This window comes from Periplaneta americana, chromosome 11, assembly GCF_040183065.1.
Source record: "Periplaneta americana isolate PAMFEO1 chromosome 11, P.americana_PAMFEO1_priV1, whole genome shotgun sequence".
Lineage (NCBI taxonomy): Eukaryota > Metazoa > Arthropoda > Insecta > Blattodea > Blattidae > Periplaneta > Periplaneta americana.
In genome coordinates, this window is record NC_091127.1 from 30491436 (window position 1) to 30511278 (window position 19843).

General features: G+C 34.4%; 1 protein-coding gene across 12 annotated transcripts in view; it reads left to right on the forward strand.

Annotated features, from left to right (window-relative positions):
• Dys (Dystrophin) overlaps window positions 1-19843 on the forward strand; it is a 2834509-nt gene that overhangs the window by 595605 nt on the left and 2219061 nt on the right. For 11 of the 12 annotated variants that reach the window (XM_069839232.1, XM_069839233.1, XM_069839235.1 and 8 more), the window contains 7 exons: window positions 7508-7669; window positions 14251-14379; window positions 14991-15164; window positions 15949-16092; window positions 16647-16829; window positions 18529-18714; window positions 18814-18969. In XM_069839232.1, coding sequence (XP_069695333.1) covers window positions 7508-7669; window positions 14251-14379; window positions 14991-15164; window positions 15949-16092; window positions 16647-16829; window positions 18529-18714; window positions 18814-18969 — 1134 coding nt within the window. The remainder of the gene's footprint in view (window positions 1-7507; window positions 7670-14250; window positions 14380-14990; window positions 15165-15948; window positions 16093-16646; window positions 16830-18528; window positions 18715-18813; window positions 18970-19843) is intronic. The other variant, XM_069839234.1, reaches the window with a different exon arrangement.

The window sequence follows — 19843 nt, forward strand, 5'->3', positions numbered from 1 at the left end:
AATCTCTCATTTACGGACATCGAAGTGACTTAACAATCTGTCCGCATCTGGGAGGTGTCCTTTATTGGGAGGGAGACTCCCCACTCTAACAGTAAATTTATAATATGGATTATGTATCCCTTTACACTTTAAATGAAATGTATTACTGTAGTTTAATTCTAAATGCAGTATACTACAGTAAATTCTTTGCAGCTTTGAACAGACCGAAAAAAGGAAAATACAGTACTGTGCCATGCAATTTTATTCTAGGTCTACAGTTATGCAGTACTATAATTTACAGTTTTCAACTTAACCTTTACGTTCAGGTGTCATGTCTCTCGAAACAGAACAACTGATTGAAGTGAAGAGAATAATCCTACTAACCCTATCATGTGTCGAATATTATTTCACGATCTCCGAAACCTTGGACCCATCAGACAGGTTAAATTTTATGACTTTGTTTATCCACCCGCTTCCAGCTAAGAAGGGGTAGCCGGCTGGGCTAGTGGTAGCCTACGAGACCCTTATTGTCTTGTGTCATGTTAAGGAATTTCTGTACTAAATTTTCCATTTTTGTAACACATTAGGTCTTGAAAACCAAGTTCTGTCTGCAGTTAGGAGGTAAAGCAAGCTTAGGACTGTGAAACAGCTGTCTGTGTCCGTGTCTGAGAGTGTCCGTAAACGAGAGTTAAATTTATCATTATTTCTAAATTATTTCAGTTGGGACATAAAAAACTGTCCATATATGATGAGTGTCCGTATCTTGGGGGTGTCCGTAAGGGGAGGTTTCACTGTACTACCTAATATATTTGTTCACTGCCACAGGCTGTTTTAGAAATTCTTGAGTTCCTGGTTCACTTCTAAGGATGAACCCTGTGATGCCACTATTTCACCCGACTTTACTGGCTATAGCTTGCTTATACTCTAACCAAAGGAAGCCAAACATCCAGCAGTTTAATTTTTGGAGTTACTCTTCATTGTGAAAGGAATTAGTGGTGTCGAGAGACAGGGGGTTTATTGAACCAGTGAATCGAATGACAAGCCATGCCTGACTTATAGCTAATCTAACACACATCTATTAACACCTTTTTTTCTGCTACGGAGGAGGAAATCCTCTGATCATATGTAGTGCCTCCTTTCTGGGACTTTGAAAATATCTCTGTGCCATCATTTATTTCTAAGACTGTACATAGAGGCTTATCCATCATCCATAAATAATCAAAATCTAAATTTAATCTGCCCCTAGATCCATTCAATTTCTGTTTATTTATACATATAGAGTCCGCCAAAAAAAATGTATACTCTCTTTAAGGAATGAAAATTATTTATTATATGTTTGTTTTACATTTAAATACTGATCACATATGTAGTACTGTCTTCAGTTAAGCACATTGTCACTTTAGATCATGGGTGCCCAAATGCCTATAGAACCAGGAGATATTGCACGTCAAGCATGCTCTAAGGTCAATAACTTTCCATATAAAATAGGAAAAACGACCTTAATGAATATGCGCTGCAGGTTGTTTATGCCAGAGGTTATCTCGTACGAGTTACAATTTGACATCTATATGCTTTAGATGTTCAAAATGTTCGCCATTGGCGGCCAGACACATAACGCAATGACGAGCAGTTGCCGCATCTATGTCGGTCAATGTTGCAATGGAGATCGTTGCACATGTCGCTGTAATCTCCTGGTGAAGGTCCTTCAGCATGCGAGGCTTATGTCGATAGACTTGATCTTTCACAGTTCCCCACAAATAAAAATCCATAGGGATTACAGTATATCTGACGACCATGGGGGAACTCAATGGGCCCTCCTCGTCCAATCCAATGTCCCTGCAGATTGTCATCCAGGAAAGCTCGTAGTGTGGTGGCGCTCCGTCCTGTTGGTAGAAGACCTCATCATCAGCTCCATAAAGTGCACGTACACCTGATAAAATTGATGTGCGTAACATTTCGAGGTACATTACTCCAGTGACAGTACCATCAAAGAAAAAGCGTCCTACTAAGCCCCTAGATGATAGTTCACACCACACATGAACCCCTGGTAGAGTGACCGCCTTATCCACATGAACATGCAGATTTTCCAGTGCTCAGTAGACACAGTTATGCCAATTCACTGTTCCATTAAGTTTAAACTGGGCCTCATCAGCCCACACTACCTTCATCACAAGTTGTTTGTTTTCACTTACCATTCCCTGATACCATTCGTGGGATGTAAACTTTTCACTTAGCAGCTTTCAGAATTCATCGTACACTTGTATTGCTGATTCCCACTTTACGTGCACATTGCATAGCAGACTTCTATGGAGAAGTAACAAACCTTTCCAACACAAGAGCCGATGAAGCAGGACTTGTAGCTGTACGTAGTCTTCCCGATCTTCCTTTGTGAATATCACAAATCGTTCCATGTGCCTCAAACTTGTCAATAATGCATTTAATTGTTAGACAGGTTGGGGTTCTGTTTTGTACTCCTGCCTCCACTGACGCTGCACTTCAACGGCATTATCAAACCTCATAAACCAGTTCAAAATGCACTTTCGCTGCTCGAACATCAAGCGTGCTCCAGCCATTTTGTTTTCTCACTATCATGATGAAAGTACCGACATCTGTTGAGCGAAAGACCATACTACATCATACTTGTAATTCAAATCAATTGACAATATCAATATCCCGATACAGTCTGACAAAGAGTGTATACATTTTTTGGCGGACTCTGTGTATTCATATAAAAACCGAAATTATTTTAATAAATAAAATACATGTAAGATAAGTAATAATAGCATTTTTAATGCGAGAATTCGTATAACTAAATAATCATATTGGGCAGGAAACTTTGTTCAGTCTGATTTCGTCTTTCAACATTTTTGAACATTTGTACACGTAAGTCATTTGTAACTTAATGCAAGCACATGGATTTATGATTTTTCTACAAAATAGCGTTATGAATTTAAGAACTTCTTTCTTGCTGTAATAGTAAATATTCAGTTTTATTTTAAGATGGCTGACAGTGTTACAATTTTTAAACACTAATTCATAGTGTATCATGTTTCATTAAGTAATTCCAAAAACCTTCGTCTCCAAATTAATAGGCCTACTGTGTAACTGCATAGAGTGTGAAAATTCTACACTGAAAACTGAACTGCATTAAAGAAAAATTGAGCTATGTAAAGATTATTAATTTTTTGGTCCTACAGAATTATCTGTTATGGTTATTATTGGTTAATAACAGAGAAAAATTCACTCTGGCGCTGGGGATCGAACCCAGGACCACCAGTTCTATGCACTGGGTGTTGTACCACTGAGCTACACTGAGGTTCAATCCACAGCGTCAGATTGAATAAAATCCGTTATTAACCGAAAATTGAGCATCTGCAAAAGAATGGTTGCATATGGCTTAACTACTTGCAATTAACATCGTGAACTTGGATATAAAAATAATAATTTGTACATGATATTCCTGTAGCATGAGCTTCCAGATTGTTGATAACTGCATGGATGAATGTCTGTTGCAACAGCTCTGCTTATGGATGCAATGGTTATATTAACATTTTATAAACCTAACACGAGGTGTAAAGATAGTATCAAGATCTTGGGAATAAATATTTTAAATGAAGTAGTCAAAATGAATATCTCTATTGAGTTTAACTAAGTTCACTTGATTTATTTTAATACAGTCCTGCTGAATGAGCCAAATATCTAATAGTGAAATTTTTTCTCTCGCTTCATCTGTTTCCTACATACTATGAAAACCGAAGTAAGAACAAACATTGGTGTGATCAGGTGGAGTATTTCATGGCAGTGAATTTCTTTATACTGTGTGTTGTTGTCCTTTAAGATGTAATGCATTGTTGGAAAATATGTTGGCAGAATTGAATATATTCTGTAATAATTATTTGAACCATAAAGAAAATCTCATTAAATGTATTTCAAATGATCCACTTACATTTTTCTTGCTTTCATTTCTGTATCTAGATGGTATAAGTAGTTATATCATTTTTTTTTCTTCTAAAATTGAGTTCCATATACCTTCTTTAACTCTCATTGAAATCTGTGAGATGGCAAAATTTTAAATGTAGAAACCTATTACGTACTGAGTTGTGAGCTGTGTCAATAATTTTCTGTAATAAGTGACATCTGGGATGCAGAACTCAGAACTGAACTGTATGCAATGCTTCTAATAACATACCCAGAAGAGTATGTTTCAGAAAATTGAAACAAACTTCTTTGTTACAATTTTATTTCTATTTTAATACGAACTTGAAATATTAGTACATTCCATTTTAAGAAGTTTTTGTACTATTTCTTGTATAAAAGAATTAAAAAGAAGTTCGATAGACCCACTTTTGTTTTAATTTTGGAATGAGAATTTAAAGCAGTCACATATTGTTTTTATTTTGTAAATGCATACGTTTTGTATGGATTGGCTACATACATTCAACAGAAACAAGTTAGTCTAATAATTCAGCAGAAAGGTTATCCACATATGGGCAGATGAAAAAATGGCGTGTCAAAATATAATTTTTTGTTGGTATTCAAATGCTGAAAACATGTAATTACGTAAAACTATCGAAACCAATTTTTTCAGAACATTACCTTTTCTATGCTTCGTATTGTATACCATATTGAGAAACTAAAAACGGTGAAGTGATTTGATCCTGTAGATTATTACATGAAATAAATTAATTTAATGTTCTTTATTTTATTTTTTAGTTCTTTAAACTTTAGATAGTATTATTATGATTTATTTTTTTAATTTTATGTTAAACTTTGTTTCAATTTATTGTTAAATTGCTAAGAATTGAAAACTAATAAAGGGTCTGTTACGAAGTACACTAGTGCATAGGCTACATTTTTGGTAAAAGCAAAATCTCTCAGTAAAGCAATGAGACTGAAACTTCTGCTTCATCTCGAGCTACATATGACTAGATTCCTAGTCATGTTTGCCATGTTTGTTCTTAAAACGGTTGTACAAAGACTTGAATACTTGTTCGCCATATGTTGTTATATGTTACATTGCTTATTCTGAAGACCAAATGGAATATGAGTACCACTTGAATGAATTTTCAGTTCTTCTTACCTTTACCTACATTCATGATGTAATCCTGGATATCCTTGCTTGAGACATTTCTTTGCATTTAATTAAGCGAGGAAGTTGTGATATCCTAGTACTTATGTAATAATAATTTCCTTCAGTAGAGTGTGAAATAGTTATATCTCCAAGATCGTTTTACCATGCTTTCCTCTGGGTGAAAGTAATGTGGGTTTGAACCCGACTGAAATTTACGGATTTTCTTTTCAGACAAAAAGCCCAAAGTACAGCTTTCTCTACAAGAGAAGTAAAGCATAAATGTTATATGAAAGAATCTTAATGTTGGGAGCAAAATAAATTAAGAATTTTCTTTGTTATTCAAGTACATATGACTTTGTTGATTGATTCTGATATTATCCTCTTTAAAAATAGAAATTACGTTAAAATTGCCTCTTCATGTCTTGGTAGCACTTAAATATACTAGTCATCATCTCGCTTATTGCTGAGAATAATGAATTTTGCGTAACCAGTGAACTCATCTCAGAAATGGAATTCAACATTGCCCAACTGGCAGAGTCCATTAAGGGGAATTGGACGTTATCGCATGCAAAGTAATGGTAAAAATACCCTATCTTGAAGCGGTCAGAATTGTAATACTATTTATCACAGCTCTTTCATTTTTTTTAGTGATATATGTATACACATTAAGCTTTAAAATGAAAGAAGAATGGTTAATCTAGAGTAAATCTTACCCTTACATTAATTTTTTAATTTAATCATATTTTTTATATAAATTCACTACATACCTGTGATTAGGTACACTCTATTCACTTATCATAGCACACATTGAATTAAAATTTTGGCCACTTACTGCTAATAGATACTAAAACATACCCTACTAAAATTATTAAAATATCTATAATATTATGGGCATACGGCTTATACTAATCTTCAATTCCTTTTTAATTTATTGACGGTGATGATTGCTATAAGCCCTATGCCCATAATATTATAGATACATGAATAATTTTAGTAGGGTATGTTTTAGTATCTATTAGCAGTAAGTGGTCAAATTTTCAATTCAATATGTGCTATAATAAGTGAATAGAATGTACCTAATTACAGAAATGTAGTGGATTTATAAAAAAAAATGTGCTTAATTAAAAAAAATTAATTTAAGGATAAAGATTTACTCTAGAGTAACCATTCTTTTTCATTTCAAAGCTTAATGTGTATACATATACCACTAAAAAAAATGAAAGAGCTGTGATAAGTAGTATTATATTTATGACTGCTTGAAGAGAGGCTATTTTTACCATTATTTTGCATGTGATAATGACCAACTCCCCTTAAGGGTTTAGTGACAAAATCTGGAGTTATTAGAGAGTTTTTGCAGTCTTCTGATCCGCTCAACGGTTAATACTGTTTGGCGTCATTGATGAAAGAGCCAATCAGAGTCATTCACCTCACATTATTTCAATAGCGGACCCGCTATCTCTAGCAGGATAACGTGGATGTGAACAAAGTTTACCGTAGATCTAATTCAGTGTTAAAACATGGCATCTCGTTTCTGATTTACCACTGTAGATGATATTCATCTACTTAGAACAGCTCAAGATGGATAAAGTATTTATTAAAAAGTACAAGAAGCCTCAGGAAAGAATTTTTCGTTGAGATTCCAACAGGCGAAAGTTGAGTTGAGAGTACTCTGACAAGGGAAAAAGCTCTTTTTTTTTTTTAATTCGTCGTAACTCGAAAGCCAGTAAAGATTTTGAGTAACGACCATTTTTAAAAGTAATTTGCATTCTTTCTGAACATTTCTCTCGCTTTGACCCTCTACCTAAAGTGGAAAATAAAAAGATTTGCCATTTACCAACTTTTGAAGGTGTAAATGTCTATTCTGAACATATCACATCGAAGTTACTTTTCTCACTTTTCAAAAAATATTTTCATTTCAACTGTTTTTCTGTGACTTTCATAAACATTGAGCTATTAATTAAAAAAATTACAGCACGATTGATTGACTGTCATAGGAGCTACGACATGATAAATCTTTAACAGAATGAGAAATATTATATAACGGAGCCTTACTTTAAATAATATGTTCACTGATCACTTACAATTCCATCCCAGGTTTTATGAACGTGAACATACGTCACTACTGACGTGAACATAGCATTAGCCATATAGCGGGCAACTAGGGTACAAAAACTCTCTATTGAAATTTAACTACGTAGTTGATTATTTTATTTTCGATTTAATTTGAAAGTCTATATATTGCTACACCAATTGTCCCAGTTCATAAACTTTTGGAATACCAAATAGAAGAGTAACCTTTATTTTGTATTTAGAAAGGACAAATGTTTGCAGGAAATGTTATACATAATACTGGGATCACAATTACTGCGCTTTGTGATGATTGTTTCTGATTTGAGTCTGGACGATCCTGCGTTGCATTGTGCACTGGCCACAGCTTGATTGCATCTTGCTTTGTAGGCTAGGGATCGTACCGTATTGCTTGAGGGCTCTGTCCAGGAAGCCCAGGAGTTGGAAAGCCATATCCTAGAGTTCCAGGAATGGGTAACTCATGTAGACGCTCTACTAACAGCACGTGTTGAAAACGACCTCACCGCCGATGATTTGCCGGATGATGATCAGGTGTGTGTTGCCATGTGGACACATTACATTGTTGTTACTGTATTATTCTGGTGACAAACATGGTCTGAAACATGATTATATTTCTAGGCTAAACTAATCGTACTGATAACTAAAGTTTTAATTTCATAAATATAAACTCTTTAAGTTTTTCTTTAATGAAATCTTAGTTCCCTTCGTTCTTGCAAGTTCATGTTTATGTTTATGCACTTAAGTTAACTGCATATTTTAATGTAATTAGTATGAAAAATTTGTGACAGTAAATAAGTTACATGGATGCTTAGTTGGTCGAATGGCTAAAGCATTGATTTTCACGTTAGAAACTCTGGTTCAAGTCTTGGTGAGTCTAACTGGAATTTGTAAGAATACAGACGATATTGGAGCAGGTTATCTTGAGCTACTTCCTTTTTCCCTAACATCACTTCACGATCTCTTCATTTAATATTGTCCATAAAATTAAATGAATGGATAAAATCTTTCTGCCATTATGAATGTAGCTGTAATAGTGATGTCAGTGATGATTATGGTGATGATTACCTACTCATATAGGTATAAGTTCAAGTGTATGGAAATATTACTTGTCTTGATGTAGATGTAATAATAATAATAATAATAATAATAATAATAATAATAATAATAATATAATAATAATAATAATAATAATATAATAATAATAATAATAATAATAATAATAATAATAATAATAATAATAATATCTGAAGTCTGACTAGTGTAATATGTTACTAGTCAAGGATATATGCAATGGAAGGGGAAAGGAACTGGCCACCTTACCCTATTATCTCCTGGCTTAGTTGCCTCATGAGTGATGCCTTATTAGTGTCACTTATGAGGTACAAAACTATCTTAGGACAGTTGACTAAACAAAAAAATAAATAATAATAATAATAATAATAATAATAATAATAATAATAATACCAGTAGTAATAATAACAATAATAACAGTAATAATCTTGCACAATTGTTAACATTATGTGATCGTATGAAACATTAGAATGTGGGATGTTGAATGGCATCTGAAATTTTTCATGCTGGAGGAAATGATCATGATAAAAATGGTGATTGAAATAATTTATAAACGATCGGGGTAATCCCAAATTACCTACAACACAATGTTCAAAATTAATCTCAACAAATTTATGTGTTGTGTTACAATGATGAGGTAGTGAAATGAGAACAGTTGAAGAAGTGCTGTGCTCTTCAAGACTGCTGGGAAAAAAGCAAAAGTACAACTGAGGAGCAAACTTCCAAAACTTGACATGTCCATTTTCTGAAAACGCACTCCAGAAGCCAGAAACTTACATCTCTGCAATGAATAAAATATTTTCTGTGGTAAAATATTTAAGTTTTTTTTTTCTTTTTTTGCTATTGATTCATATGAAATTTCACCATACAAAAACCTTTGTTTATTACAAAAACACATACTTGTAGAATTTTCTGAAAATGGACATGTCAGGTTTTGAAAGTTTGCTCCTCAACTATACTAATAAGCTAAAAGAAAGTGTAAATATGTGAGATGTCATGAGGCCATTAGATTGGGTAAATAAACAAATGGCCTGCTGATTGAAAAACCATATTATGACTTGAATAATTTCGAGGGAAAAATTGTTCTGGGGCCGGGTATCGAACCCGGGACCTTTGGTTTAATGTACCAACGCTTTACCATCTGAGCTACCCGGGAACTCTACCAGACACCGATCCAATTTTTCCCTCTATATCCACAGACCTCAAAGTGGGCTGACAACCGTCAAGCTACCAACATTGAGTGCACACTAGCTCTGAGTGGCTTAAATTGTAGTTTTCTGTTAACGAACAGTGACGTATATTATGCAAATCAAGCTTTCAGGTATAACTCCCTGTAAAGTTGATTTGATTCAGTACCAATTATTCAAATCCACTTGACAGGGAGTTATACCTGAAAGCTTGATTTGCATATTATGACTTGACATAGTGTGGCCACAGAAGAAACTAACAGAGCAGAAAAATAATTATAAAAATTCACCCTCATTAGTACTGTACTTTATTACAGTATTTCACATAGGCTAAGTAAGATTTGGCAACAGGAATGAAGAGATTTTATGTTTTATATCATGTGGAACTGAAATTAATTAACAACTTAAGAGTCCGAATGTTTCTGTTGTTATTGTAGCTCACGTACATTTATGTAACCATGTAACTTGATTTGCTGTTCAAAGCGATTTTTTGGTTAATCCAAGGCTATTATGATATCAAATTAGACAGAATGTAATTCAATTCCGTCCATTTTTGTTTTGAAAACTGCTTATAACTATTTGAAATCTAACCAGTTTTATAATTGCCCTTTATTCCTACAAAGAGAAAAGTTGTGTTTAAAATTAATAAAAATTGTATGCTAGAGGTACGTTTTCATGTTTTTGTGAAGACCATTTTTGAACACCTATTTCCTATCTGGTTTTGGATTGGTTTTTGGTTATGTTATATTTTAAAACTCCTCTGAATGTGAATGCAGATTGAAAATCTTTCCCTTCTTTCACCTTTATTCTTATTTCTGTGATGGTGATCGGCAAATTAAATTTGGTTACTAGAAAATTACAATAGAATGACTTAATCAAATTGATAATCTCAACATAAAAAAAGATCTGTTTGTCTTGAAATTATGAAATTTATATAATTATTTTCACAGCCTAGTTTCATAACCAAAGTTTTTCCCTTTATTTTGGATATCGGTACAGTTAGTTACAAAATGAAATTTCTGTTAAATGTTTCGGTACATAAATAAATAAGCCTGACAATGTTCTTTTTATTCTCTTATGAAATACAGTACACATTTTTGACGAGAATTGTGTCTGTTACGAACCTTGCAGCTACGTCATTATTGCAATGTAATTACTAAAAGTAAGAGTATATTGGACAATTTATTTCTCGTAATCTCATTAATATTTGTTATCGTTTTGACAGTCAACAATCTCTATATTATCAATTTTATCAATAGATTTCATATAATAATATTTGTGATTCTGTTTTTTCCTGTAAGATAAGTTTCTAATTTGATGGACTTAAATACAGTAAAAAAAATCAGTACCAGTAACAATATTTAAATGTGACATTTTTACCTTTTTTTATATTACACAGTATAGAAAGAATTCTGATGGCATTAATACTTCAGAATTGGTAGCTGGTCGTTAATAATTTTTACTTTAGCAATACCATTATGACATCAGATTTTCTCTCAAAGTATTAATTAAGAACTGTCTTTGTAGATTACAGTATGTGTTTAGTAATTACTAATCATTCATGTACATCTAATGATTAGGTTAAAATTATTAGAGTTATAACTATGCTTCAAATATTCCCTAGCATGTGCTTATATATTTTAGACAATTAAATAATTTATTTTAGGTATGATCAGGGCTGCCCTCAGAAAAAATTATCAGTGACTACAACAGCCAACAACCTTATATACGTGGTACAGTCATTAAGTTCTAATACTGAGCACATAGTGGCGTTGTGGTGCATTATAGCACATAGGTGGCACCATGGTATGATACCTTGTCAGTTAGTCTCTCGACCCAACAAGAGACAGTTGAGTGCATGCACTGTAAGCAGAACTATGGTCTTTGTTGTGATGGTGATTTGAATGCGCACATCGGAACCCAAGATGTCACAGTTTGAGCAACGGGCAAACATCAAGTTCTGCCAGAAATTAGGCAAAACTGCTGCCGAAACGTTTCAAATGATGCAGCAAGTTTATGGTGAGGACGCAGTGAGTCGCAGTGTTGTGTTTAGGTGGCACCGACGTTTTTTGCAAGGAAGAGACAGTTTGGAAGATGATGTGCGTACTGGTCGGCCACAAACAATTCGAACTGAACGCAAGATCCAAGAAGTTGCAACGTTGGTGCGTGCTAACCGCTCCCAATCGGTAGACGATATCACAGCAAAAGTAGGGGTGAGCCATGGTACTTGCTACAAAATTCTGTCTGATGACCTGAACATGTCTCGTGTTACCCAGCACAGTGTGCCACGAATCCTGTCTCAAGACCAACGTGATGATTGCATGACGATTTGTCGTGACCTCATCAGTAGTGCTGACGATGATCCGACGTTTCTCAACCGGATAATAACTGGAGACGAAACTTGGTGTTTCCTTTATGATCCGCAACTGAAACGACAATCTGCCACCTGGAAAACGCCGTTATCATCACGACAGAATAAACCGCGACAAGACAGGTCAAAAGGCAAGGTGATGCTTGAACTGTTTTTTGATTCAAATGGAATTGTTCACATGGAATTCATCCCAGAAGGTGCAACTGTGAACAAAACCCGCTACAAAGAGATCCTTGGCTGTTTACGAGATTCAGTTCGCCGTAAGCGACCTGAGCTATGGCGTACAAAGAATTGGCTGTTGCTACATGACAATGCCTCTGCACATCGCTCTGTCCTTGTCCAAGAGGAACTTGCAAGACAACAGGTGACAGTTCTTCCACACCCTCCGTACTCACCTGATCTCGCACCATGCGATTTTTTTCTCTTTCCTCGCATGAAAGCAACCCTACGTGGGCGTAGATTTCATTCTTCCGAAGAGGTCATGACTGCCACAAGAGAAGCCATACGGACCTTCCTGCCAACATCTTTCAACGGTGCTTCCAGCAGCTATACCAACGTTGGCAAACGTGCATAATGGCCAATGGAGACTATTTTGAGTGAGGATGTGGTTCTGTTTAAATGTACACCGTGTTATGCGGCATCTTGTGATACATCCAGATTCTTGTGGGAGCCTACCCTCCAGGCGTCAAGTCTTAGAACTTAATGACTGTACCACGTATATAAAGATCCATAAGAAGGTAGATGTTAATCGATTTTCAATGATTCTTAGTAAAAGGACAGGTAGTAACTTTTTTGAGAAGATAGTTTTCATGTTTTTGTTCAAAATCATCATACAAACTTTTTAAATAGCCAAGTCAAAACATTTCAGTGCATTTTATTGGCCTAATTAGACACGTGTTTATTTCGATCCATTACACGTTGCACTGAATGAAATTGCTTACTTATCTTACATTCACTTATGTAGTTGTCTTTCTGTGAAAATAAAAGAGCCAGTATCCAGGGTTGTAACCCAAAGTGATTTATGACGAATTTCCTAAACTTTTTTGTGATCGCTGTCTTTGAACTTAGTGCAACTTAACAATGCCAAGCTGCTGAGCCTTCTGTGCCCAACAGATTTTTATCAAACTGGTTTTCAGTCGACAAAGTGTACTGGTACTGTAAAAATAGCAATACAAATTTTTGTAAGAGAACATATTCAGTATCAGTAATAATACTAATAATTCATTCGCTGCAACGTGAATTATTATAGTTTACATAATATTATAAATAATATATCGTGTTTTTTCTTTTTGCAACATGATCAATCTTATGTTCTTGTATTTACTCACCTAAACGATCATTCTGCTGAATAAGAAGTTGTTAGAAGAGTTAAGGCAATTTTAATTGCCGTAACTATAGATGGAAAGAAAACATTAGATTCACTGCTACTGAAAAGATCACTGAAATTGAGGTCCTCTGCTTCTTTGTTTGATTTTCTGTGCTAAATTTGGTACTATAACTCAGACTTCTGTCTGAAGTTATCCATCATGCTTTCACAGACCTCATATCATTGTATACAGCTTTATCAAAATCACGAAATTAAGCGTTAAAAATACACCGCATTTCCACGAGAAATAACAGTATCAATTATCATCACAAACCATTGATTCAGTGATGTTAATAAATTTATTATTATTGTTAGAAAAAAGTAAAAAATGGTTTTAAGAATCTCAGCTCTCAGGTACTGCATTTTCAGTCACTGGCAATCCTCTGCGGGAGCCTTGAGCATGGTGAAGAAAACTATTTTGTATATGAGACATTGCAATAATTCTGTTAATATTTCCTATTCCCGATATTTTCAAAATGTTATACCTACTTATCATAAATCATAACATCGATAATCATTGCTTTTATCTGGCTCCACATTGACAGATTCCTTTAATCCTCTTGTTAATGTTCGACATTTAGTTGATCTTTGATCAGAAGCCCAAAGACATATCTGAATAATAATATATATTTTTAATTCCATTATTATTTACTCTGTGAAAGAGATTTAATTTCTTCATATTTCTTCGTTTCTTTTATGATCGAAAAGTATGCGGATTTTCTCTAAGGAATTTAATTTCTGGTATTCTCAATGTTTTTTTTTTTTTTTTTTTTTTATTTTAGTCTCATCAAAATTGTACTAGTGTAAAGACGAAATGAAGGAGCCAATACTTCAAACTTTCAATCACTTTCTTCTTTGTACCACTCTTGACTTAATGTATTTCTTATAGTTCTCCACCTCCCCCTACCCTCGTTTTTAGGTACATGTGTGTATGTATGTACTTATTCATATATAATTAGTACGAGAAATTGCTGCTAAAGAAAGAAATATACGAAGAAGTGTGTAGTTATCTGATAGAAACATTCATAGTTACGTGAAGTATGAACAATGAACTTGGTGTCAATATGCTTTATTGTGTAATGTTTTGTTATGAATTGTCTGTGTGTCGTATGTATAGAGATTGGTGGAAGAGTTTGAGACTCAGGAAATAACACTGAAGGAAATGGAAGAGCAAGTGAAGACATACACGTCCGCAGGCAAGCATGAAGCAGCTGCCAGGCTCCAGGAGCAGATGGTGCTCTTGCAGGTGAGAACAGTCATCAAACTCAGTACTTGATGTGCCATATGTGACAAGAACAAACCATTTTGAGGCTAAAAAATACAAGACCATTGTAAATTAAATATCGAAAAACAAGAATAACTTTGTAAAGCAAGTCACAAACTTAAATAGTGTCGGTTTTTATTTATTTATTTATTTATTTATTTATTTATTTATTTATTTATTTATTTATTTATTTATTTATTTATTTATTTATTTATTTATTTATTTATTTATTTATTTATTTATCTATTTATCTGTCTGTCTGTCTGTCTGTCTCTGTCTGTCTGTCTGTCTGTCCATCCATCCATCCATCCATCCATCCATCCATCCCATCCACCCATCTATCCATCCATCTATCTATCTATCCAATCTATCTATTCATCTATCCATCCATCCATCCATCCATCCATCCATCCATCCATCCATCCATCCATCCATCCATCACTCACTCACTCACTCACTCACTCACTCACTCACTCACTCACTCACTCACTCACTCACTCACTCACTCACTCACTCACTCACTCACTCATCCATTCATTTATTCAGTGCATTATTTCCTTAACCTATTTGTGTCATATATTTTAATTTTACAGAAACGCTTCTCAGAGGTTCAGGTGAAGTTCCAAAGATTCAGATCACCTTCCAACTTGGAACCACGTCTTTCGAGGGCATTAAGAGAACTCAGGAGTGTTGAAGAGGCTGCTTGTCTTCTGGAACTGGCTTCAGATGATCCTGAAGGAATCGAAGGACAGCTGAAACACTGCATGGTACGAAAAAATACGTATAAAATCACATAATTAATTTCAATATGTTATGATCAGTACAAATAAATTGAAGTTTTCATTTAAACTTTAATCAATTCAGTTTACTTTTTTCTCGGATTTGGTAAATGGACAGTAATGTATTCAGAGAGATAGTATATACATGAAACGATAACTGGAGATAGTATATACATGAAATGATAATTGCATTCTTTGCCTTCTTTTCAAAATAGCTTTAAAAAAAAATTATACAAGTAGATAGAAGGCAAACAAATACGCATACAAATAAATGTACAACTAAATAAACACAGTAAATAAATAGAAAGTGAATGAATAACTGAGTCTGTAATTGATTTATTAACCCATTACTAGTGTTATCTGAATTGTTAACATTAATTTCATTTCGAGCTGATCTAGGACAGCATTTTAACATAATAAAATATAGTACTACAATTTTAGACAGCGTAAAAGTTATCTGAATGAACAGTAACTAGGCTAGTTTTTAGGGAATATGTAAGAAAATACGCTTTAAATGGTAAAGTAAATAAATACACAAATGAATAAACCATCAAATGTACATATTACTAAACACGCAAAGAAATGATTTTCAATGGAAGAAAAAAATAGTTTTATTGTATTTATGTATGATAGATATTTGATCCTCATTGCAAAATATTCTTATGTCTCTGTCTGTTGTCAAAGTGAGGTGTTATCACATTGTATACAGGTTGATTTATTGATGTTACAGTTAACTGTTAAAAGAGTAATAAGTATTTTGTTCATTTCACAGAGATTTTACCGCACACTTAGTGAAATAAAAGGAGAAGTGGAGAGTATAATAAAAGCAGGACGAAAATTAGTGGAAGATAAAGCTGTGCCAGACCCTCCAAAGTTCTCTGCTAGAATTGACACTTTGAAGGAATTGTATAACAAGGTAGGTGTTGTTTGTAGGATTGTATTTTGCATGATGTATTGTACAATTTTTATCAATATTTACAGTACTGTAATTTTGTTTGTGATATTTTATGGTTTCTTTATAATAGATGTGAAGTACAATATAGTTATGTACGTAAAGTTTAATTTTTTGGTCCTACAGAATACGTCTGTTACAGTAACAATTAATATTAGAGGAGAAAAATTCGTTCTGGCACTGGGGATCGAACCCGGGTCCTTGGTTTTACGTACCAAGCGTTCTAACCATTGAGCTACGCTGAAGTTCAATCCACAGCACCGACCACAAAGGAAAAACAGTGGAGGAGAGGGATTCGATTCGGTGTTGTGGATTGAACTTTGGCATAGCTCAATGGTTAGAGCACTTGGTATATAGAACCAAGAACTCGAGTTCGATCCCCGATGCCGGAGCGAATTTTTCTCCTCTAATATTAATACAGTTATGCTTATTACTCCAACAATGAAGTGGTTTTTAATGTATTTTTTTGTATTATAAGGGAGAAAAGTATTTATAATTTTTTTGTGCTTTTTGAACAGCTGGGATCACAAATAACAGAAGCAAAAGGCGTGTTAGATTCAGCCCTCGAATTGTCACGAAACTTGCAGAGAGACATTCCAACTCTAAACGAATGGATGGATAATGTGGAAGCACAACTGGATGAACAAGAAAGTGCAGCAAGAATTAACAAAAATTTGGACCTGCAGGTCGCACATTTAAAGGTAGGCTACAATATATAATGTATAAACCGAAGTTTAGACTCATACAAGGTTTGAAATCTTTACTCTAAAGTCTAAAAAATAGCAAAACATGATGTATTTAATAAAACTCTAGTTTCATGTCTGTAGTGTCCATAATTTCGCATCACTATTAGGCCCTAGTTTGTTTCGACTTCTCAGCCCTTTGATATTGAAACCATCTGCTATCTTGCAACCTAGTGGCGTACAATTATGTTAATGTTGTTATAGGAAGAAATCTACACTTATGAGTAATCAGCATCCACTGCATGATCCTGCTAGCATGGAATACATTTTCTTAAATTAAAAGTTTCAGTACTGTCAAAATGTTTGCTAAAATAATGTGTCGAATCACAAATCTGAAGAGTGATTCATTCAGATTAATGTTTTTCGGCAGTAGAAAACGAAATCGCAGTGGTGATTAAATGAAGCCAATAAAGGTTTGGGACGTAATAATAATACGAGGGTCATTTCACAAATAATGCACAGGTTGGCAGAACTGTGAAGTGGATGACGCAACACCAATAAAGTTTACGTCTGTTGCAGTTGAAAGATTGAGGAAAAAACACTTGTGTTCGTTTCGTCCATAGCATACTCTATGTTTAGATAACGAGATCTAGAAATGGAGCCTACACGTTAAAGATCAAAGATCGAATCTTTATGTGGCAAAACATCACAGAAATCCACAGCGTAGTGGAGTTTGTGGTAAGCTTGCAGTGGATTGTAGTACAGTTTCTCGTTAGGTTACTTGTTTTCATATCAGCTTAGACGATGATGCAAGACCAGGAAGGCCGAAAACATCAACACATGAACAAAGTGTGAAACTTGGGGCAGATGCTCTTCAAAAAGGTCATCGAGCGACATGTGAGAAACTTCCAGAAGCTACCAGGATTTCACTAAATTCAGTATTCCGTATTTTGACAAAGATTTGAAGAAGAGAAAAATTTCTGTGTGGGGAGTCTCTCACTGCTTGACTGTTGAATAGAAGCAGAAACACCTGGACATTGCAAATTTGCTGACAAGACCATCATGAAAACGAATAGCCCAACGAGAAACTGTATTACGGTCCACTGTAAGTACATCACAAACTCCACTCAAAGCACTGTGACAGTGTGGATTTCTGTGAGTGGGGAGTTTTGCCATGTAAAGATTCGATCATTAGTCTTCAATTGCCACAATAATCAAGACATGTGTAGGCTCCATTTCTAGCTCTCATTACCTAAACACAGAGTATGCTATGGACGAAACGAACACAGGTGCTTCTTCCTCAGTCCTTCAACTGCAACTGACGTAATTTTCATTGGTGTTGCGTCATCCACTTCACAGTTCTGCCAACCTGTGTATTATTTATGAAATGACACTCATATGATCAAATATTTTTCCATGTGCCCTTCATTGTAACCTGCTTAAACTTAAAATGAAGGGGAATATAAATCTTTTATTAACCTATTATTTCTGTAAGCGATTATTACAATGGTAATACCTCACGTTTTGTAGCTTAGATATAATGTGCGTGAGATGTTTTTGAGTAGATTAAATTACATTTTAGGTGTATTAGTTCGGTAGATGGTACAAAGAAAATATTGCAGTGGTTACTTTATAGACATTAAAATTGTGTATGTTTTAGGATGTGCCGGACAGTTACACTAATTCAATCTTTGCTTCTTTAATATTTTGTCAACAGAAAACAATAGACGAAGATCTTCCGAAGTGGAGTATTGTGAAAGATGGTATTAGAGCTTCATACAAAACATTTTCGTCGCTTTGCGACCCAGTTTACTTGGAAGTATTAAAAGAAAGAGTGAATGATACTGTCAAGAAGTGGGAGAAACTAGAAGGAAGGCTAAGAAATATGTTGCCTTTGCTGGAGGTAAGTGTTTGTGCTTAAAAATTTTGTCCAAGCAGTGAATTAAATATTCTCGAATATACAACTTGACATAATTGATGTATATTTCTCTTATATTTCAAGAAGGGAAATTTGACTGTAACAAGAAATAGGCTGGAGGAATTTAATCATTCAGTGGAAGAAATAAACCAGTTTTTGAATGGAGTTGAAGAGAAAGTGAATAATTTAGATGCTCTGCCAGTACAGCAATTTGCAGACAAACAGGCTTCTGAGTGTAAGGTAAGTTATAGTTTGTTATACATTTTCATTATAGTGTTGAGTTTTTTTGTGTGGGTTTTTTGTCTATGTTTTCATGTGTGAACAGTGTAAAGAGTAAACACAATATGCGGCATGTGCGATCTACAAAAACCACTCACATCTTCGTCAGACTCTTCTCTTTCACATGAAAGGCTATCTTTCTTTTTTTTTTTTTTTTTTTTTTTTTTGGTCTAGCCAAAAGTGCCGTTGTTTTGGTATTGCCAGTTATTTGGGTACCAGATATGAGGTATTTTACTGTATTACATTTCTACTTCTATTCATTCAAAAAATACCTAGGCAATACTCTGAAACCCCACCATGAATTCTGGGACATAGTGTATAAAGATGGACGATTATGTCTTCCCAGTATCATTATTTTGTGAAGAGTACATCTTAGAGATGACAAGTAGAGATTGACAAAGGGAATAGAGCATAGCATCGGTACCTGTCACTTGGACCTTGCAAACAATGCGCAGAGATGATATCTTTCAATTTAACACTTGAACTCACTCGTTTCGAAGGGGTGTTGGATGACTCTAAATACGAAAGTGTGAAATTCTTTGTTCCTACAGCACATAAACATTTCATTCACGTGATGGATAGTATCATGGCTATTACTGCTAAGCACTGCTGTTGCATAATGGATTCCGTGAAACGCAAGTGAAATGTTCTTACTTTCAAATCATTGAGCGCTACTTCATAGTTTTTATAGTTGCGTCGTTGGCTACACTGCTCTTCACGTCACATGACTCACATGACCGCATTTAAAATTGTCATAAGGTTACGAAAACTTTGAGTATTTTTATGCTATTATGTATTACTGTATTACAATAATTATGAACTGATGAATGTACAT